Here is a 24,062-nt window from a genome sequence, read left to right as displayed (position 1 = left end):
TAGTGTCCGAGCGTCCAAATAAAAGAATATACAAACTTAGTTGTATTAGAGATCCACAGGCGGATCATAAAATAAAATACAAGAAACTGAAATAACAGATTCCAGGCATCTAAGGATTTGCAAGATCCTCTTATTTGACACCAAGTAGCTCCAGCCTAATGACGTGAGGTACCTGTCACTTAGTCTTTGGAAAATATGTCAGTTTACACTGGTAAACACAATTAACAGACTCATTTGAAAAGAGTTTATGAAAATTGATTTAAGTGCACAAGGCACAAACCATTTATAACATGGGATAATTATTTAAGATAATATTGTACACAGTTTTATATGTTTGTCATACATATGGGGCCGGTTTGGAAGCCGGTCATGATTAACCGACTTACCACTATAAAACCCACAAAGGAGTTATCCCCAACATGTGGGTTATTTAGCATTTGCATCTGTCAGGTGTATGCCTACACCCCGTGTATAGGTCGTGGCCATTTTCAAATGAAATGAGCCGAGGATATCCAGGACACGGTCGTATTAACCCCCAATGTTTATGTTATCAAACAAAACAGATTAAAACGGGTTATGCAATTTATTAATCACAATGCGATTAAATGATTTCATACTCGACCAACCGGTATTATTATAATACCGTATCCCAAGCCCGTATAACGGAAAATAAGTTAAAAGTATTTACCTGAGCTAGATGTGTAAGGATGTAACTTAGTCGTATATTCCTAAAGCCTTATGAAAATACCTTCTACCAAAGCTACTCAATCTGTATAGATGGTTTATTAACCTATTAGGATACTAACGGGTCTTTATTTAAGTCAAAGACTTAGACCGGTTAGTTTGAAAGATGCTTTACGGTTCTAAACACAAGATTAAGCGGAGACCGAAATGGAATATGATTTAGACCTGACAAGTTTGGATACTTGTATAATATGGGTAAACTAAACACATTCTGGATTTTGAAGATTTAATGATATGGTTAAACCCATTTTGACTAATTTATGTAAACTAGTTACATAAACCGAACTGAACACATAAATGCATAACGGGTAACCAAATGAATTATATACAGGTCTCATATGTTATTATGCTTATAATATGTTAATACATCAGTAGGATGTTAACATGTTTGCCCAAAAAGTATTTAAAACCAAATTAAGTCCCGTATGGGCATTTTGGTCATTTTGATGTTTATAAAAGAGATTTTATAGTAAACTGAGGTTCTAGTATAAAAAATTTAGTAAAATTATTTATTTTATCACATTACATCAGTAAGATATCATATATATATGTGAGGTTTACCATTTATGGCCAAACTATGCCCCGAAAGGGTATTTTGGTCATTTCATATATGTTTTTAAGGGAATTTTTGGAAGTCTGAGTTCATGACTTATACCTACTGTAATAATATTAAAATTTATTTAGAAATTAAGTAGGTAACAAGTCTTAGGTGTTTAATATGGTTTTAAACTATACTATGCACTTAATTGTCGTAAAAATCGCTAATTGACGATAATTAAGATGTTTATGGAAATCTGAGATTTTGTTCGGTCTTTAGTTTTCAAAATATTTTATTTAATATATAATAGCAGTAGGAAAAGGTTTGGCATTCAAATCATATGTTAATCTCATTTTATGCATGAAAAGGGTATTATCGTCATTTACCGAATTATACAAGAACTCTATGATATGATCAGTTTATAATCTGACCAAAAATCCTTAAATCCCTAAAAATAATATCTTAACAGTAGGTAATGAGTTTTGGGTCAAAATCCATGTTAAAACATGCTTTATGCAAGATAGCGTAATTTAATTAATAAAAAGTTTTAATTTACGATATCTTGCATAACTTTATTTTGAGACCAGAAACTGATGTCAAATTTTCAGAACATACTTATATATCAGTAATTAAGGTTTTTGTCCTTTCACATTTTCAAAAATCTCGTTTATATGACAAAGGGGTAAAATGTGCATTTATAAGCACAATAACGAAACTTAGCATATAATTCAGAATATAAATGACCAATTAATATAACCTCAGAGGGTTATACTACAACATAATGTGGTCCTAATGGAAGCTTAAAACATGGAAGAATTAAGCTTGATCGGGTCAGAACTGAAAGTCAAAGCAAAAGTCAAGCTTTTGCGACTTTCGGTTGCGAACCGTCCTTAGACTTAGAATTGTCCGGTTGAACCTGTTTGAACATGTTCTAATAACAATTACTAAGTTATTAGAGTGTTAAAATATAATTTATAACCTCTGTATTATTAGTTTTAATTATTATTTATAATTCTGTCCAGTTTGACTTTTTAACTAATTAGTTTGACCCGACAATTAACTAAGCAAACGAAATAATTAGGAGGTGCCCTTTTAAGGGTTAATCACCTACCTAATTATGGTCACATAACCACACTCATCTCGAACAGTGGCTGGACCATTTGGGTTTAAACCAAGAGTCAAAGCTAATTTATGATAACTTTGACTTTTCGGCTTTTAAACTATAAAACTGAACTAAAGAAGGGGCTAAGATACCTACAAAGGGTCCTAGCAATCTTTTCTACAAGAACAAGCTCCCTTTTTATCAGGAACAACCAGATTTGAGAGAAGAGATGATTCAAGTGATATGAGCAATGAACTAGTGCACCATAAGTGCCTATTTATAGTTGAATGTGATAGGATCGTTGAGTCGATCAAACGAGTCAATCAGAAGAGTTCTGGACCAAATCAGAGGCGGAATTCATTGACTTGATCTTCATTCAGCTTGATACACACTTAGAAGTAGATTAACTGTCGATCGTATTGATATAACACCGTTTTACAGGCTTGGCGACACTTCGGCAGAGCTTCGCTACCTGAATCCAAAGTTACAAATGAGAGACACAAGACACATATTTATAGGGAACCCAGTCCGCACGAACTAGCTCATCCAAGTCGTACGAACTGCCAGTTCGTACGAACTGGACTTGTCACTTCGTACGAAGTGGCTTGTTCAGCCTCGTTTCTAGTTTTTCTCGTACTACGTGTCCTGATCTATCAAACCTATTTCAAGACTCGATACAAGACGAAGTCGACAGACATATGCACCAACAGACTCCCCCTGGATGTTGACGAGTCTTCAGTGTCGAGTCTTCAGTATGACAAGTCTTCAGTCTTGATCAGTCTTCAAGCTCTATCCAAAGTATCTGACACTGTAAGCATCCTCAATCTCTATCTTCTCTTCTATCTCTTTCTCAATCTTTCAGAATCACAACCTGGCTCTAAGTTCTTAAGCAGTCAGCAGCTTCTATCTCGAGCTTTGTTCCAGGATCTTAATCTGGCTCTCTAACATTCAAATTCCCCCTTGAATGTTGATCCAAAATCTGTGTCTGACTCTTACATCTTCAGACTCCCCCTTTCGATAAGCTGGGATTGCAGTCTAGAATAGCTCTCGTTCTAGGATCATGACCTGGCTCAAACTCTGCTCAGGCTTAGACACATGGATCTCACTTTGCAGCTTTCACAGGTTCAGGATCGTTGCCTGGCTCTCCGTAGCAACAAAATCAGAAATCTGGCTCTATTTTGCATATCCTCAGGAAAAACCTCAGGAATCGGAACCTGGCTTTTACAAAGCTCTTTACCTGCACAAACTCTACCTAAACATAAGATTTTTATTTATAACAATTTTAATCTATACTTACCACTTGTTAGGTCAATCTCAAAACATCACTTGTTAGATTATGACATTTCTCAAATTTTATCTCAAACACACTCTCCCAATCCAGTGTTGTTCATCCTGTTTAGCACTCGGAATTTTGAAAATCAGCTGTTCAACATCAGTTGTCGAATATAAGATGAAATAAAATCTTTTGATTTTTCAAAATTTTATGCTAAAACACATTCTTTTTGGATTTTTGTCTTTAATGAAAAGCAGTAAAGAAATATTTACAGACAATATTTTTGTGAGTTTGTGTAAGAGGATCATATCAGTTTTTGAGACAAATCACTAACACCGTTAAGCTTTAAACATTTTAAGTTCTAAACGATTCACTTAGATTGTCACTATAATGATCCACTTAAATTTTCCCACAAAGTTGAACTGTTTCGAGATACGAGATTTAGTATTTTAAGAACTTAAACTTATTCGTGTGTCCCACCTCAGAATATACTCCCGTATCCAGACTTCTATATTTAGTCTTACAGGTGAATGTACACTAATGATATCTGTAAACGGGTAATGCGAGACCATGATAGCTCAGGTTAGAACTTCCGTTCAGACAAACAGATGATGGGTCGTCTTTCGGTGTGTCCCGTTTGGGGATCTTTTCTTCAACAGCACATGAGTAACATTTTTCAATGTTTCATCATTTTTTATGCTGAGGGTGGCTTTATGATTAAAGCAGTGCAGAATATTATACGAGGACTAGGCTATTGCTTCCGCAAAATCAGAAGTCCTGGTATAATACCCCAGATATCATCACGCACAAAGACCTAGTATGTCAGAAATAGAAAGCCCTTCAAACAAGATTTCAGGGGTTACCTATATATCCGAGAGATGTTCCTCAAGAAATAAGTAAGTAATGATATTTAGGTTTATATCTCGAAAACAATCTACTGAATGTATGAAAACCTACTGGCATATCATCAGTGAGACCGTTTATCACATTTGACTTTCCAATTCTTTAGCATGCTGTGATTGTCTACTGATGTACTATCATTTCCTCTTTTTCACAACAAAACTCATTTTTGATTTTTCGATGTTTTTGGCTTTAAGGTTTTATCATGTTTTTGGATTTTTCAAATTTTCAAAATTTCTAATTTTTTACACCCCCTAAAATCAAAAATATGTTTCAATTTTTGATTTTCTGGGAAAATTTGAAAATGAAAGCAATAAACTGTACAAATAACATGACAAACTGATGTGAATTGCTTCAAATCTCCATCCACTTGGCATGAACAATCAGAACTCTTCCTGACAACAAACTATTTTCCCATTATGATTTCAAAACACTTAAGTTTGTTCTAATCAAAATGGTTTTTCCGGAAAATAAGTTTTGTTGATTTCACACACCACTTATAGGATCGGGGTTTCATCACATTGTTTTTCAACCACTTGTATGAAAGTTAATTCAAGTTCAACTTAATGACCTTGATTAACCACTTGTAGGTTCTTATCAACAATACCACTTGTAAGTTGAAATATGACATTTTTGAGTTTTTCAAGAAAAATACCACTTGTAAATTTTTCACAAAAACATTTTTCAAAAATGATACTACTTGTTAGGAAGTTAACTCAAGTTCAACTTAATGACCTTGATTAACCACTTGTTAAGATTATCATTTTTTCAAGAAAGATGCTGATTCATGCTCCACGATTACCAACTTGGGAGCTCCAGCAAGTCAGGTTTTTCAGTTAAAGAGATTCACCCAAGCCTGACGGTCCTTGGGTGATTCCGAATCATCATCGGATTCCGAGTCATCAACACTCGGTTTCTGAACATTCCTTTTTGATTTAAAATTTGCACCCCGCAATGGTAGAAAGTTGTCATCATCCATTGACGAAACTGAATTATCACTTTTTAGCTCAACTGATTGCTCCTCTGACTTTGACGAGTCAGATTCATTGCCAGAAAGTGGCTCCTTTGCTTCCGAAGAAACAAATTCATTGCCAGAAAGTGGCTTCTTTGCTTCCGAAGAAACAAATTCATCGCCAGAAAGTGGAACCCAATCCATACTGGATCTAGGTTTTCCAAATTCATCAACATTTGAAATGAACGACCTTTCACAATTTCTTTTATATTCAAACACTTTTATAAAAATTTTATCTGAAAATTAAACTTTCTTTGATTTTTTAACTGTTTGATTAACCAATTCTTTCTTCTTTATTCTCTCTTTTGTCCTCAGATTTGTATCCGATGAATTCGTTTTACTTGACTGATCATTTTTCGTTGAGTAAAGCGATTCATCAGAACTTTTATCTGAATCAACTGTTGTATCCGAGGACAAAATCTTTTCAAGATACTCTCTCACTTTCTTTCTTTTCTTTCTCAGTCTATTTTTCTGCCCTTGTGATAATTTCACTTTCCGTTCTTTATGCTTTTCCTCAATTTTGATTGTTTTCTTTACCATTCTATGAGATTCAGCCCTCGATCTTCCCTTTGATCTCATTGGGAAATCTCTGGCAATATGACCTCTGATTTGACATTCATAGCATCTTCTCGTCTCAATTTCTGACTCTGGCAGTTAACAGCAATGTGTCCTTCAAAACCACATTTGTAACACACCCTGTTTTCATACCATTCTCCACTTTCAAACCACACACTTAGATCATAACATTGATTTGCCTCGTGGTAATCATGACTTCTCCATTTTCTATCATCATAATGATTTGTGTTGAAGCACTGTGGTCAAACCTGCACCACTTATTATCAAATTTTTGTGAGTTTAGATTTTCAAATTTTTGTGATTTTTTATAAAGATTGGATGATTGAACTGATGATCTTTTATTGTTACCTTGAAAATTTTTAGAATTTTGATTTTTGTTTTTGTTCCACATTCTTCTTAAAAGGTTTTTGCGTTGAGCATTCACCTTTTTCATTAGATTGTAAAACAGTTTCCTGAAATTTTTCTTTTAATTTCATAAATATTTTCTTTTTATCATTTTCATCATCAGATTTATCATCACAATCTTCAATTATGGCATCATCATAATTTGTGACATTGTTACTTATTGGAATTTTCTCTTTATTTTCATTGGTCGGTTTTGGACATATATGATCTAGTATTAATGACGAGGTCACAAAACCTTTCAATTTCTTTTCTGAATCATAATTTTATTTTTAGCACTCTCAACTTCATTTTTAAGTTGAGTGATTTTCTCAAGATGAGAATTTATTGCCTTTTGATTTTCAATATTATTATTATCTAAAACAGATTTTTCATTTTTTCAAATTTTTATTTGATTTTGAAATTCTTCTTCATATTCTTTTAAAATTTTGTTTTCTAATTTTATCCAAAACACATTTTCATTTTCTAAAATTTTTATTTGATTTTTAAAATCTTTTTCAATTTTTAATTTTTCATTTTCTAAAATTGGTATTCTATTTTGAAGTTCTTTTTCTTTTTCTTTTAAAATTTTGTTTTCTAATGTCAAACTCTCCACATCTTTCAGAAGTTTGACATTTTCTGATCTAGATTTATCACATTTTGAGCACTTCTTAGGCATTTTTTTAGCATCAGCTTCCTTCTCAATCTTGTAGCTGGAATTTCTTTGACCTGCTTCTTTACTCCTTGAGCATTTTCCTCAGGTTTGACCTTCTTTTCAACAGTTGCTGCTTTATGATTATCCTTTTTCGTAGCTTGTGCTTCTTTGATTTCTTCCATTTTATCTGCAAAATTCAAATTATACTTATCAGATAAAAATTCGTTTTGATAATATTCAAGTTTTCGGATTTCTTCACTGTCATCATCACTCTCTTCATCTGATGAGTGATCAAAGACTGGTGCTTTTTCTGAATCTTCTTTTGTTGAAACTGATTCTTCTTCTTCCTTTTTAGGACTGTATTGCTAAGATTCGTAATAATAATACGCTATTTCATCTTCAAAATCCATGTTTCAGTTTTAAAAGTTCACAATGACAGATTTCTCACACGAACTGGTTAATCTTCAAACGACCTGATGTAATGTTTCAAACGAACTGGACTGAATCCAAATGATCTGGAATAATGTCAATCTGTACGAACTGGAATAATCTCAATCCGTGCGAACTGGAACTCTCTCAAACAAACTGGAGATCAACTCGTACGACCTGGGCTAATTTCCAAACAACCTAGATCACTTCGTGCGGACTGGATCCGATTCACTAATCTCACACGACCTGGATCCAATTCAAATGATCTGGCAAACCTTCAAACGATTTGGACCACTTCGTGCGGACTGGGTCAAACCGTACGACCTGGTTCACTATTGTTCAATTCGTGCGAAGTGAATGAACTTTCCACGCGACCTGGTTCAGAGCTAAGCGACTTCACACGACCTGGTTCACCTTTAAACAAATTAAACTCACTTCGTGCAAACTGGCTGTAATTCCACACGACCTGGTTCAACTTTCATGCGAACTGAAACCCTAATTTCACACGATCTGAGCCATGTTCGAACGAATTGATGTGTTTTTGTCAAAATTAATCAGGTTTTAGTTCGAATTAGGTTCTGATTTTTTCAAGGATTGTTTAAAACAGTGTTTCGCGTGTTATATCACAAAATTAGTCCATTTTAACCGTGAAAACCTTATGTTTTTTATGAAAAGTGTAAAAAGTGAGAAGAAATGAGTAGAAATTAGAAGTTTTGGTGAAAACAAGCTGAAAAGGTAAGAACTCTTCCTCCTGAGCTCTGATACCACTTGATCGGATCGTTGAGTCGATCAAACGAGTCAATCAGAAGAGTTATGGACCAAATCAGAGGCGGAATTCATTGACTTGATCTTCATTCAGCTTGATACACACTTAGAAGTAGATTAACTGTCGATTGTATTGATATAACAACGTTTTACAGGCTTGGCGACACTTCGGCAGAGCTTCGCTACCAGAATCCAAAGTTACAAATGAGAGACACAAGACAGATATCTATAGCGAACCCAGTCCACATGAACTAGCTCATCCAGGTCGTACGAACTGCCAGTTCGTACGAACTGGACTTGTCACTTCGTATAAAGTGGCTTGTTCAGCCCCGTTTCTAGTTTTTCTCGTACTACGTGTCCTGATCTATCAAACCTATTTCAAGACTCGATACAAGATGAAGTCGACAGACATATGCGCCAACAGAATGCTATGCTCAAGGATCATCACAGGTGTTATGGGGGTGTTTAGGATCACCGCAGGTGTCCTAGTGGTATAATAAAACCGACAACATGCTCCTGGTTTCGATTTGGAAGGGTTTAAGGCAGTGGAACAGCAGAAACCTGCAGCTGGCAACATTTTGCTGAACTGGGCATTTCTCGCGGGGCGCGTAGGATTCATAGGGGGTCTACGCGGGCCGTGACGACCTTGAATTCAGGTTAAAATTGTTTCTTGTTTGGCGGTTTTAGTCCCTGGTTCTTTTTAACTTTTATAACTATCATTTTAGGCACAAAAGGCCCTTGTAGTTAGTTTGTAGAGGATCATGGGAGTGTAACCGAACTTCGTTAGACCTGGTTTCGTTAAACGATCACCGATATCATAAGTTCCTTAATGTTGACGCTTTTAACCCATAATCTTGAAAACTTGCATAACGACCTCTAAACCATGTGAAACTGATATCACTTATTCTTGGGAGTATAGTTGAATATTACGAAGCCTTGGGTTCATTAAAAGGTCACTCAGAGGTAAGAATTAACATGTTGACATGTTTAACCCCTATAGTTTATGATTTTTCGATTATTTTCATAAACGGCTTCTTATGTCCAAATTATTACTCTTTTAAGAGTATATTCTCCGTGTATGGTCATTCAGAGGCACAATTTTGGCATGAAGACACATTTAGTCCCTTGGGTTTCATATTTTCATCGTTTGTCAACATTTGTCCTTCAAACTCAATCTTTCACATCATTAGGGTTTAGGCACGTGTCTTCACATAATTGGACACGTTTTTACGTAGTGTTACATCCTCACCCCCTTAAAAGAAATCTTGACCCCGAGATTTACAGAAACAAGTAAGGGTACTTCTGTCGCATAGTGGACTTAACTTCCCACGTATATTCAGGGCCTCTACAGGCATCCCATTTAATTTTTACTATAGGCACGTGCTTCCTTCGGAGCTTTTTAACCTGTCGATCCTCGATCGATATACGTCTTTCAACAAACCTTAGGCTTTCATCAATCTGTACGTCTTTATGAGACATTGCTAGCGATTCATCAGCTAGATATTTCTTTATGTTACAGATGTGGAACACATTGTGATCTCGAATGGTCCAATATACCTTGGGCTTAGCTTGCCATTCTTACCAAAATACATCACACCTTTCCAGGGTGATACTTTTAGTAAGACTTTGTCACCTACCTCAAATTTTAGAGGTTTTCGCCTCTTATCAGCAAAACTTTTCTGCCTATCCCTGGCAGCCTTTAGGCGATCACGAATTTGGACAATCTTGTCCATTGTTTCAAGGACCATATCAGGTCCTGCATACAATGCCTTCCATACAATGCCTCAAACGGCGCAGCCTGAATGCTGGCATGGTAGCTATTATTATAGGAGAACTCGATCAAAGGTAGGTGGTCATCCCAGCTACCACCTAGATCAATAACGCATGCGCGAAGCATGTCTTCCAAGATTTGAATTGTACGCTCACTTTGTCCATTTGTCTTAGGATGGTAAGCAGTACTAAAATTCAAACGAGTGCCTAATGATTGTGGGAAACTTTTCCAAAAGTGAGAGGTGTATCTAGTATCTCTATCGGATATAATAAATACCGGTACTCTGTGGAGAGATACAATTTTATCCACGTACAATTGAGCTAGCTTGTCGGAGCTATGAGTCTCCTTGATGGGTAAGAACTGTGCTGACTTAGTCAGTCTGTCAACTATGACCCATATAGTATCATTTTCATGCCTTGTTTTAGGTAACTTGGTTATAAAATCCATGGTTACCATCTCCCACTTCCATGTGGGATGTTCTGGCTGTTGTAGCAGACCTGACGACTTTTGATGTTCCGCTTTAATCTGAGCGCATGTCAGACATTTTGCTACATGTGTGGCTATAGATTTCTTCAAACCTATCCACCAATAATTGGCTTTCAAATCTTGATACATTTTGTCACCTCCAGGGTGAACTGGGTATTTGAAATTGTGAGCTTCCTGGAGAATTATATCTCGAAGCCCTCCATGAATAGGAACCCAGATTCTTCCATTCATTCTAAGGATTCCATCCTTACCAGGTGCTAACTGTTCAGCAGTTACACCTAACTTTTCACTTGGAAGGTTAGCTTCCAAAACAACTTCCTTTTGAGCAATTAACAGCCTTTCATTCAGGCTATTCTTAAGTTCGATGCTTTTGGCATTAATCCTTATAGGTTTGACTCTTTCCTTTTGGCTTAGAGCATTAGCGAATACATTCGCTTTACCAGGATGGTAGAGAATTTCGCAATCATAATCATTTAGAGTCTCCATCCAACGGCGTTGTCTCATATTAAGATCCTTTTGATTGAATAAGTGTTGGATACTTTTGTGATCCAAATATATCACACATTTAGTTCCATGTAGATAATGTCTCCACAACTTTAGTGCAAATACCACGACACCCAACTCCAAATCGTGGGTGGTGTAATTCTTTTCGTGCACCTTTAGTTGTCGTGATGCATAGGCATTCACCTTGCCTCTTTGCATAAGTACACAAACCATACCGGTGTGTGAAGCATCACCGTACACAACAAACTCTTCAATTCCTTCAGGCAATGTCAAAACTAGAGCATTGCTCAATTTCTGTTTAAGAATCTCAAAAGACTCTTGTTGTTTTGAACCCCAATCAAACTTCACATTCTTACGGGTCAGAGTAGTCAATGGTGCAGCTATCCCCGAGAAGTTATCAATGAATCTTCTATAATAACTAGCTAATCCAAGAAAGCTGCGAATTTCTGTTGGTGTCTTAGGTGCCTCCCAGTTCATGATGGCTTCTATTTTAGCGGGATCTACTTGGATACCACGCTCACTCACAACATGTCCAAGGAATTGGACTTCACAAAGCCAGAATTCACACTTGGAGAATTTAGTATACAGCTTCTCCTGTCGTAGCAATCCTAAGATACATCGAAGATGCTTCTCATGATCGACTTGACTACGAGAATAGATAAGTATGTCATCTATAAAGACAATGACAAACTTGTCTAAGTATGGCTTGCAGACTCGATTCATTAGATCCATGAATGTTGCAGGTGCATTAGTGAGCCCGAAAGGCATCACTAAGAACTTATAGTGGCCATATCTTGTTCTGAACGCTGTCTTAGGTACATCTTCTGTTCGAACCTTTAGTTGATGATATCCTGATCTCAAATCGATCTTCAAGTAGAAGCTTGCCCCATGGAGTTGGTTGAACAAGTCATCGATCCTGGGCAATGGATAACGATTCTTGATCGTTACCTTGTTTAGCTCACGGTAATCAATGCATAAGCACATTGATCCATCGTTCTTCTTCACAAACAATATAGGAGCTCCCCAAGGCGAAGAGCTAGGTTGTATGAAACCCTTTTCTAGTAAGTCATCCAATTGAGTCCTGAGCTCTTTCATTTCTGTAGGCGCTAAACGGTAAGGAGCTCGTGCAATTGGTGTTGATCTAGGCAGAATGTCTATCATGAATTCAACTTGCCTCTCAGGAGGTAATCCCAGTAATTCATCAGGAAATATATCAGGATATTCAGAGATAATTGGGATATCTTCGATCTTGGGTTTTGGTTCATCCATTGTCACTTGTACCATGTAGATGACACATCTGCTCTTCAGACACTTCGATGCCTTGAGTATAGACACATTATCGGGCAAACCACAATGTGTATCTCCTTGAATGGTGACTGATTCACCGGAGGGAGTTTTGATGTTAACTAGCTTTTTATCGCAGGCAATTTGGGCTTGGTTATGCGATAACCAATCCATGCCTAAAACTACATCAAACCCAGCCAATTTCATTGGCAAGAGGGATATCGGGATAGAATGATTCTTAATGGATATAACGCATCCATCAAGAAGAATTGAAGCTGTTTCTAAGGTACCATCTGCGAGCTCTACCTCATATTTTAAGTCTAGAGTTTTAATAGTCAAATTCAGTAATTTACTGAACTTATGGTCTACAAAAGACTTATCCGCACCTGAATCAAATAAAACTCTAGCATAAATATCATTAATGAGGAAGGTACCTGTTATAACGTTGTCATCATTCATCGCCTCCCTTGCATTCATCTGAAAAACCCTAGCATTGGTTTTCTTTGCCTCATCAGGCTTCTTAGAATTTTTAGGGCAGTTAGTTTTGATGTGCCCTTTTTCGTTGCAACCATAACAGGTTGCATCCTTCATGTTTCAGCACTCAAAAGTCTTGTGCTCTTTCTTCTTGCAGATCCCACAAGGTTTAGCTTGTGGGTCCTGATTGCACTTTCCAAAGTGCCTCTTGTTACATATTTTACATCTGGGCTTGTCATCCGACTGCCCCTTTTTGAAACCAGAGTTTCCTTTCTTCTTTTTATTCGAATGATGGGACTAGTCATCCTCCCTTTTTCTATTCCCTTCCTCGGTGGTTTTCTTTGCCTTACTCCTTACAACATCGAGAGTAAGTGACAAAGATAGATCTATAGCGGATCTATAAGTAGCAGGCTTAGAAGTCTTGACATTTCCTTTAACCTCAGGGGCTAATCCACCTATAAAACGCGCAATGCGTTCGGGTTCTGGGGTGACCAAATACGGCACAAGTCTCGACATTGAGTTAAAACTGGTCAAATAGGACCTGCAATCCAAATCCTTCATCACCAGAGTGAGGAAGTCAGTCTCAATCCTTTCCACTTCATGCTGAGGACAGTAGGTGTCCTTCATAAGATCAACAAATTGATTCCAGGAAAGGTTATACAGAGGAACCTTTCATGTGGACCATACCAAAGCTTTCCACCAAGTTAAGGCGTCGCCCTTGAAGGACTGTGACACAAACTTAACAACGTCCTCCTTCGCACACCCACTGATATCGATAACAGTTTCCATTTCAGCCAACCACTTCATACAATCGATGGTTCCCTTTTCTCCCGTGAAGTCTCTTGTCTTACACGAGATGAAATATTTATAAGTACAACCTTTGTTGTACTTTGGAGCCTGATTGACAACAATTTGTCTCTGTGGTTCACTCTTTTGATTGGACGAGTGACGAGACTCATCCTTTTTTAGTGTAAGTGAATGAGATAGGGGCTTTGATTGAGTCTTAGATCGAACATGACTTGTTTTTTTAAATATTTTATCCACAGCTTGAGCAACTGCTGTGTCAATCATTGCTTGTAATTCAGCACCAGTAACATTTATCCTGGCATCATTATTGTTTCCTTCTACCGGATGACTGTTAACTTCGTCTGAGCCAGCCATGATTTGATTACTAAAATCAAACAATAATGATTTATTTAGATTATATAATAAATCTTCGTATCTGATGATTAAATGGTCATGACATTTAATAAACTATATAGACCATAAGTCAAATGATTTGCCTAGGCTACAAATGAACCATTATTGGCAATCAAGTAGGATATAATCCTTTACATTTATCAGACAGGGGACATAAGTCACGACTGTCAATATCTTAAAGACATTTTCATATAGCACGAAAGGCTCGCCTCGAAAGACATTTAAATGTCACAAAGGCATTGTCAAAAGGACATTTAAAACATAATCAACGATCTTTTGAATCAGTGATTTTTAAGGGTCGAACATAGTTCATCGCCTTTTTGACAAGAAGTTTATAAAACTATCTTTGTCATGAATACACCTTCGCCAAGAGGCATACATCTCAAATGGATGTTTTGATGTATACATCATATTTGATGTTTAATAGCCATGATTCATATTGATCATATAGGCTATGAAGGTGGCTTGGAAAGATCCAAGTACTTTTGGATGCTAGCGTGGTCTCTCAGGTCACACAGCCATGCATGTTAACATGTTTTCAGATGTTAACAAGGAATCACTTTCTTAAAAAGGTTGTACCATCATAGCCTTTAATATTGGCTAGGTTATACCTTTAAGAATATCTTTTGAAATTTCTTTGGCAGATCAATTTAAAAATTGAAATGATAATGGCAAGATGTAATAAAATACAAATATAAAAATTTCCAATAGAAATTTTATTAAATACTGAGCGATTATAAGATATGCCCTAAACGGGTCTTGAAATAACAAATTGTCCATACAGGGACCAAATACAGAAATGAAATGTCCTCTCAGGGACTTGATTGAAATTACAATACAAAATAAAATAAAACAAACTTCTACTTCTTTTTGCCCTTTATGAGGTTCGCAAGGCCTTTAAGAAATTTGTTATGCTTTTTATTGGTTTCGTCCGCTTTTTGCTCAACCTGGTCCAACCTCTGCAGAATTTGTTGAGTTTGAATTTGTTGAGGATGGGGAGGTTGTTGTTGATAAGGTGGGTATTGATACCCATGCACAGGATACCCAGTTGGGTATACTGGAGGAAATGGCGAAGGATAAAGTGCATTAAATTGAGCTGCCTCAAGATAAGGATCTTGGGCAGGGGCTTGATATCCATAATACGTAGGAGTTGGATATTCAAATGGGTTATACCCAGATGAAGCTGGGTATGTTGGTATTGGGTTTTCAAAACCCACTGCCGGTGGCGGTGGTGCAAAAGTAACTGGCGGGGGATCATCTTCCGGCACCGCATGTGAAGGTCCACTCATTTGTGGATCATTAGGAATAGGAGGGTATGTACTTGAAGCTTGAGGGGAACTAAATCTTGGTCCCCCTCGCACGGACATCCGTGCATTCCTCCTTCGCCTAGGTGGCTCAAGAGGTGGTTGTGGTGGTTGTGGAGGTGGTTTCTCAACGGGTAAAGGCGGTGGAGTAACCGCTTGAAGATACGGTTCCTCCAATGGAGGTTAAGGAGGAGAATTATGGAAAGAAGGGGTATATTCCCATTCATACTTTTTCCACCTTTCGGCCCATGAGTCGGGGCCTTGATACGGCGATCCTTGGTAAGGAGAACCGCTAGAGATACTGATGGAGTGAGTTGGTGTCCCGGTTGGCGGCTCTGGATCAGGATCGTGATCCATCTCCATATCTTGGGAGAAGTGGTCCTCGGGCCCTAAAGGATTATAAACCAGTGGTTCGTTAAAATAATCGTTTGGATTAAATTGGGCCGAGGAATAAGTTGAGTAAGAATGGTGAAAAGAATGGGAGTGTAAGGAGTGGTATGAATGATGTGAATGGTGAGAGTGTTGGGGCTCGTCTTGAATAGGCGGCCCAAAGGAAGGGTGAAATGATGGTGAAGAACTTAACGAGATCGAGTGTCACGCAGGCTCAAATGAATGTCCCCAATGGTCTCGCGAATCGGAGCTAGTAAAAGACGCGGATGGAGTGCACCTGTGAGAGGGTCCAGCATTGCTAGATGGTCCTCCCCTCATAGGACCTTTTCCTTTTCCTCGAACGCGCGACGGCATTTTCAATTAGCAACCCTGTCAAAACAAGTAAAACAAAATATAAACGACAAAAGGAAAATTAAGAATAATTCTAGGTCATTTGCCTAGAATCGGAAGTCTAAGGAATGTGCTTATTGTGTCATTGAGATTAAACACAAAAGGCTAGTGTTTAATTCACTCAATGTTGGCACTGATACCAACCTCTCACACCCTGATATTTCCACATATTACCGGTGGGCCCGGTGGGGAGTATCGTGACGTAGTTGATATCATCATAGTCAAACACACAATATAGTATCACAACGGAAGGCTTGGTATTAAATTACTATTACAAACCATAGTGTCCGAGTGTCCAAATAAAAGAATATATAGACTTGGTTGTAATAGAGATCCACAGACGGATCATAAAATAAAATACAAGAAACTGAAATAACAGACTCCAGGCATCTAAGGATTTGCAAGATCCTCTTATTTGACACCAAGTAGCTCCAGCCTAATTACGTGAGGTACCTGTCACTTAGTCTTTGTAAAATACGTCAGTATACATTGGTAAATACAATTAACTGACTCATTTGAAAAGAGTTTATGAAAATTGAATAGGTGCACAAGGCACAAACCATTTATAAATTGGGACAATTATTTAAGATAATCTTGTATACAGTTTTATATGTTTGTCATACATATGGGGCCAGTTTGGAAGCCGGTCATGATTAACCGACTCACCACTATAAAACCCACAAAGGAGTTATCCAAAACATGTGGGTTATTTAGCATTTGCATCTGTCAGGTATATGCCTACACCCCGTGCATAGGTCGTGGCCATTTTCAAATGAAATGAGCTGAGGATATCCAGGACACGGTCGTATTAACCCCCAATGTTTATGTTATCAAACAAAACAGATTAAAACGGGTTATGCAATTTATTAATCACAATCCGATTAAATGATTTCATACCCGACCAAGCGGTATTATTATAATACGGTATCCCAAGCCCGTATAACGGAAAATAAGTTAAAAGTATTTACCTGAGCTAGAGGTGTAAGGATGTAACTCAGCCGTATATTCCTAAAGCCTTATGAAAATACCTTCTACCAAAGCTACTCAATCTGTATAGAAGGTTTATTAACCTATTAGGATACTAACGGGTCTTTATTTAAGTCAAAGACTTAGACCGGTTAGTTTGAAAGATGCTTTACGGTTCTAAACGCTAGATTATGCGGAGACCGGAATGGAATGTGATTTAGACCCGACAAGTTTGGATACTTGTATAATATGGGTAAACTAAACACATTTTGGATTTTGAAGATTTAATGATAAGGTTAAACCCATTTTGACTAATTTATGTAAACTAGTTACATAAACAGAACCGAAGGCATAAATGCATAACGGGCAACCAAATGAATTATATACAGGTCTCATATGTTATTATGCTTAAAATATGATAATACATCAGTAGGATGTTAACATGTTTGCCCAAAAAGTATTTAAAACCCAATTAAGTCCTGTAGGGGCATTTTGGTCGTTTTGATGCTTAAAAAAGAGATTTTATAGTAAACTGAGGTTCGGGTCTAAAAAATTCAGCAAAAATATTTATTTTATCACATTACATCAGTAAGATATCATACATATGTGAGGTTTACCATTTATGGCAAAACTATGCCCCGAAAGGGTATTTTGGTCATTTCACATATGTTTTTAAGGGCATTTTTGGAAGTCTGAGTTCATGACATAGACCTACTGTAATAATTTTAAAATTTATTTAGAAATTCAGTAGGTAACAAGTCTTAGGTGTTTAATATGGTTTTAAACCATACTATGCACTTAATTGTCGTAAAAATCGCTAATTGACGATAATTAAGATGTTTATGGAAATCTGAGATTTTGTTCAGTCTTTAGTGTTCAAAATTTTTTGTTTAATATATAATTCGCAGTAGGAAAAGGTTTGGCATTCAAATCATATGTTAATCTCATTTTATGCATGAAAAGGGTATTATCGTCATTTACCGAATTATAAAAGAACTCTATGATATGGTCAGTTTATAATCTGACCAAAAATCCTAAAAATCCCTAAAAATAATATCTTAACAGTAGATCATGAGTTTTGGGTCAAAATCTATGTTAGAACATGCTTTATGCAAGATAGCGTAATTTAAGACCAGAAACTGATGTCAAATTTTCGGGACATACTTATATATCAATAATGAAAGTTTTGTTCCTTTCACATTTTCAAAAATCTCGTTTATATGACAAAAGGGCAAAATGGGCATTTATAAGCATAATAACGAAACTTAGCATACAATTCAGAATATAAATGACCAGGTAATATAACCTCAGAGGGTTATACTACAACATAATGTGATCCTAATGGAAGCTTAAAACATGGAAGAATTAAGCTCGATCAGGTCAGAACTGAAAGTCAAACCAAAAGTCAAGCTTTTGCGACTTTCGGTTGCGAACCGTCCTTAGACTTAGAATTGTCGGGTTGAACCTGTTTGAACATGTTCTAATAATAATTACTAAGTTATTAGAGTGTTAAAAAATAATTTATAACCTCTGTATTATTAGTTTTAATTATTGTAGGATCGTGTATCTTACCCGAACGAGTCGTTCAGAGAGGTTCTGATCTATTTCAGGTGCGGAAAACAAGAAATAGACTTAGTAACAGCTTGTCTTCACTTAAAATACTCTTCTAATTGATAATGCAACAATTACAATCAGGAAACACACCGGCAGCACTTCGGTATGATTTACAAGAACGTTCACAACTCTACTGATTTCGCTCAGACAACAACTATATATAGGGTGCCTGATTCCGCTTGAACATGCTCGAGCGGAATTAGCAAGACGAGCGAAATCACTCAAATAACTTCGAGCGGAATCAAGACTTGTTGATTTCGCTTGAAATGGTCAGATACCATTTCGAGCGGAATCAGCTTAAACCATTCTAAACTTTCCTATTTTCTCGAATAACGTGCCATGGTCTATACAATATAGTCTAAGACTCGATCCAAGACGAAGTCGACAGATGTATGCACTAACAGACTCCCCCTCAGATGTTGACGAGTCTGACTGTGTCGAGTCTTTGCAACTTCAGTCTCTATCAGTCTCTGGGCTTCACTCTCTCTTTCTTCTCTTGTATGTCTTCAGACTCCCCCTTGCAATATGCTGGCATTTCTTAAGTTCATCAACATCATCAGCATCAGGATCGTTGTCTAGCTTTCATAGGTCAATGATCGTTGCCTGATTTACTTCAATCAGAGTCCTCAGGTATCGTAACCTGGCTCTTTAGAAGACAAGTTTTCTCAGGATCGATCAACTTGGCTTACTATCACACAGCTTTGATTCCAAGATTGTCACCTGGCTCTCTTTCTGCTGAGGATCTTTAAACCCAGCTCATACTTAACCTGCATAATCTCTACCTCACAGTAAATACATTTAACCATTCGAATTAACACATGCACTAACACTGACTCTCCCTCAAGCTTTTCTATCCTCTTTGATGAACCACTAGATGATTTGATCAGAAACACATTTGATTTCGAAACACACACTCCCCCTCACAAAAAATGTCATCATGTTTAGCACTTGGAACTTTGAAAATCAACTCTCCAACATCAGCTGTCGAAAATCTTTTTGAATTTTTCAAAAGTTTATGCTAAAACACACCGAAAATCTTTTTGGATTTTGTAATAAGAGAAATGTAATGCAGTAAAGAAATATTTACATACAATATTTTTGTGAGTTCGTGTAAGAGGATCATATCAGTTTCTGAGACAAATCACCAACACCGTTAAGCTTCATTTCATTTTAAGTTCTAAATAATTCGCCTAGATTGTTAGTATACTAGTCCACTTAAATTTTCACACAAAGTTCAACTGATCCGAGATATGATTTTAATGTCTTAGATACTTAACCTTATTCGCGTGTCCCACTACTTGAATATACTCCTGTATCCAGATCCCAATATTCAGTCTTACAGGTGAGTATACCTAGATGATATCTGTAAGGGGTTAGATGCGAAACCGTGAGAGCTCAGGTCAGAACTTCCGTTCAGCAGAGAGATGACGGCTCGACTTTTGGTGTGTCCCCTTTACAGGATCTTTTCTTTCAACACCAATGACTATCAATTTTATTGTTTCATCAATTTGCTGAGGGTTGCGCTTTTTCAAGCTTTTGCGGAAAGTATTATACGGGGACTAGGTCAGTATTTCCATACAGCAGAAGTCCCGGGATAATACCCCAGATATCACTAAGCATAAAGACGTAGTATCTCAGAAAGAGGGACCTTTCAAACAAGATTTCGGGGGTTACCCATATATCCAAGAAGTTGTTACCCACGAACTAAGCAAGTTTGAATTTTTAGGTTTATATCTCATCACAATCTACTAAATGTGTAAAAACCTACTGACACATCCACAGCAAGATTGTTTATCACATTTTTAATTTCCAATTCTTTAGCATGTTGTGACAGTACACTGATATACTATCATTTCCTCTTTTTACAACAAAACTCATTTTTGATTTTATCATGTTCTTGTATTTTTCAAATTTTCTAATGTTTTTGGATTTTCTAAAATTTCTTACTCCCCCTAAAATGCAAACACATTAAAGAAAATTGAAAACAAACTGTATAGAAACATGACAACCGACATCGAATCGCCTCAGATCGCCATTCACTTAGCATAAACAATCAGAACTCCCTTTTTCAACAAACCATTTTCTCATTTAGATTTCAAAACACTTAAGTTTGTTTTAATCAAAATGATTTTTCCAGAAAATGAGTTTGTTTTACCACTTGTAGGTTTGATAGAAAACCACTTGTAGGGATTGGTTCATCATCTTGTTCATTCAACCACTTGTATGATTGATATCAAGTTCAAATTAATGACCTTGACAAATCACTTGTATCACTTGTAAAAACACAAACACCTGTACCATGTGTAGGAAACAAACATCTACACACGTCATTTTACCAATCAAAGATGCCGATTCATGCTTCTCACTTACCAACCTGGAAGCTCCGGCGTAGTCCTTTAACCTATAAAATTTCAACATTTTTCAAGAGTTTTCACCAAAAACTATTAAAAAATGAAAGATGCCGATTCCTGATCCACGATTACAAACTTGGGATCTCTGGCGAGTCCTGAGACTTCAAGGGAAAAGAATTTCCACCCAAGTCTAACCAACCTTGGGTGTTTTTAGCTCTTTTAATTCGTGCTCTATAGGGTTGAAAGTTGCTTGTTGCATAAAAATCTTTAATCCCTTTTGCTTTCCCATCAAGCATTTTCTCAAAAATTTACTTAACATTCCCATTGAATGTTTTCTCGACATCAAACTCAGTTTTCTCAGAATAAAACTGATCTGAGATTTCAACTTTACCAATTTTCTGTTTAACTTTCTTAAACTCCAGTGATGCAAATTCATCATCATTCACTGAATCCTTTACCTCAACCTGTGGCTCTTCTGGCTTTGTGGAACCAGATTCATCGCTGACTTTCTCAACCATTTTCTTAACAACCCACACTTGGTTGTCTTTTGCTTTCTTTTTATAAAGATTCTTCTTCGAACATTCACCAACTTCATAAGTAGAATTTTCAAAAATTTTGAAGTTTTCAGTTGGTGGTTTAACATCAACAACTTTTTCTTTCAGTTTTTCAGAAACTCCCTCTTTTGTCTTGATATTCTTCAGACAATTCGGTGTAATGTGACCAGCTTCATTACACTTGAAACAGGTTCGAGTTTCTTTTGAGTGAAAAACTCCAGTTCTATTTTTCTTCTTTTCAGCAAGAAACTCCTGGTTTGATTGTCTCCAGAAAGGTTTCTTCTATTCATCCTCTGCACTTCCACCTGAAACAAATTCTGTTTTTGTTTTAGAATTTTTCTCATTTTTATAGTTTTTGGGTGGAACAAAACCTAAACCTTTCTTTTTGTAGCTACGATTATGGTTTGGTTTCTTTTGAAAACCAGAACCAGAATTGTAACCTTTTTTCTTGTTTAAACGTTGTTGTACTCTTGAAGTGTATTTTTTAGGTTTTTCAGTAAGATTAAAATCTTTTATTTCAGAAATATTAATTTCTGTCATTTTGAAAACCTTTTTGATCATGTCAAAACGAACACTTCTTATTGGAAATTCTTTGTCAGAGTATAATTTGTCATAATCATTTAAAGTGTATGCAACTTCAAATATTTCATCATCCAAATTTTTCTTAGATAACAAAAATTCTTTACTATAAGACCGTTTAACCGACGACTTTGGACTGTTGACTGATGGACATGAACCTCCAGACTCAGACTTTGACTCAGACTCCTCATCAGTATCCAACACTTGATTGACCACCTTTTTGATTAACTCAGACTCATGATCAGTGTCAGACGATGTGAAAGTTACGTCAATATTTTCTGGTAATTCATCAGTTGTGTCGGTTTTTAGCTTTATATTGATTGCCTTTTCGACTTGCTCCTCATTTGGTTTTCTGGGAGAATACCCTTCCCACATTGGAGGCGGACACTTGTTATAGCTAACAGTTGGTTTCTTACCAGTATCCTTCTTCTTTGGCTTGTCATCTTTGAATGCTTCAAAACCTGCAACAGTCGGATAAATTCGATCAATAAGATAATCAGGACTATAATAACTCTGCAATAAACGTCTGATCCTCTCATTCTCAGTTTTCTCTTTTTCCAACTCTAGCTTCCACTTTGCACTCTCCTCTATGTAGAAGTTGATAGCTTTTTGCTTTGACATCATCGTAGCATTCATCATCGTCAAAGCATCTTCTCTCTCAGAGTTAGTCTTTTGAAGACCAATTACCGTTCTATTCAAGACATCATAAGATTCTTTCACATAATTGAGATTGAACAGCAACTGCACCTTCATCTTCTCATACTCTACTAGCTTCTCGTCTTTGGCTGCACATTCTTTGCAAGGTTCAAGACACTTTGAACATGGCTTGATGACCTCTACAATCTTTTGAATTTCAACTATCTTTTCAGCTTCGACCACTTTCTCAGCTTCAGTCACTTTTTCTGCTTCACCGACCTGCTCAATCTCAACAATCTTCTCATCAACAGTTTCAGATTTCATTTCCTTTTGTTCTTTTGCAGCCCGTTTTTCCTTCAGTTTCTCCAAGCGATCTGCAAAATAAAAATGAAAATTTTCAGGAGAAAGATGAGATTTAACAATGTTAATATGTTTTTCTTCTTCATCATCACTGCTGTCATCTGTTGGCGACTGATCAAATGCTACAGATTTGTCAGAATTATCATCTGAAGAATCAGTATCAGATGGTGTCTTATCAAAAACAATTTCTTTTTCTGACATCACTTTGTGAACTTTCATCTGCACTCTGTGAGCTTTCATCAGATGCAACAGACTCTTCGTCCACATTTTTCACAGTCTCACCAATAGATTTCATCCATGTGGCAAACATATCTGGTTCTTTAACGATCTTAGCAATGAACGCCTTAAATTCTCCTTTTTTATCAACAAACATATCCCAGCTGAATCCTTCAGGTAACCTTTCATCATCCTGATTGATCAAACATGCTTTGCTTTCGGGTGATATGTATTTGTTCCAGTTAAAATCCACCAGACATGCTCTCTTTGAATCCTCGATCACTTTTCTACCATGACCCACCTGTGGTTCTTGCTGTTGTTGCTGACCCACTTGTTGGTATATAGCTTTCCGGTAGTAATCATCTTTACCGAATGGATTCTTCACATCATTGGCTTCCCTGTTCTTGCACTCCCTCTTGAAATGACCTTTCTCCCTGCATCGAAAACAAGTAACTTTAGATTTATCAAAACCTAAAGTAGAAACGTGTGCATCAAGAAAGTCATTTCTTCCGGTAATCAGTTTGAACTTTTCAGCTCGTCTATGGACACTAGCTAGACACCATTTGATCTTGTTAATGCATTATCTGTCTATCGCCTCCGTCAATCTA

General features: G+C 36.7%; 1 protein-coding gene across 1 annotated transcript; it reads right to left on the bottom strand.

Moving 5' to 3' along the window:
* Positions 1-14,954: 14,954 nt before the first annotated feature.
* LOC118479583 (extensin-like) lies at positions 14,955-23,202 on the bottom strand. The gene is made up of 2 exons (XM_035974185.1): positions 22,930-23,202; positions 14,955-15,569 (listed from the first exon to the last, which is right to left on the bottom strand). The coding sequence occupies exons 1-2, from the start codon at positions 23,200-23,202 to the stop codon at positions 14,955-14,957; spliced, it is 888 nt and encodes a 295-aa protein (XP_035830078.1).
* Positions 23,203-24,062: the final 860 nt, after the last annotated feature.

The sequence above is a fragment of the Helianthus annuus genome, chromosome 6 (assembly GCF_002127325.2).
Source record: "Helianthus annuus cultivar XRQ/B chromosome 6, HanXRQr2.0-SUNRISE, whole genome shotgun sequence".
In the NCBI taxonomy this organism is placed as follows: Eukaryota; Viridiplantae; Streptophyta; class Magnoliopsida; order Asterales; family Asteraceae; genus Helianthus; species Helianthus annuus.
Note: the sequence above shows the minus strand (reverse complement) of the source record. Positions and strands in the feature narration are given on the sequence as shown.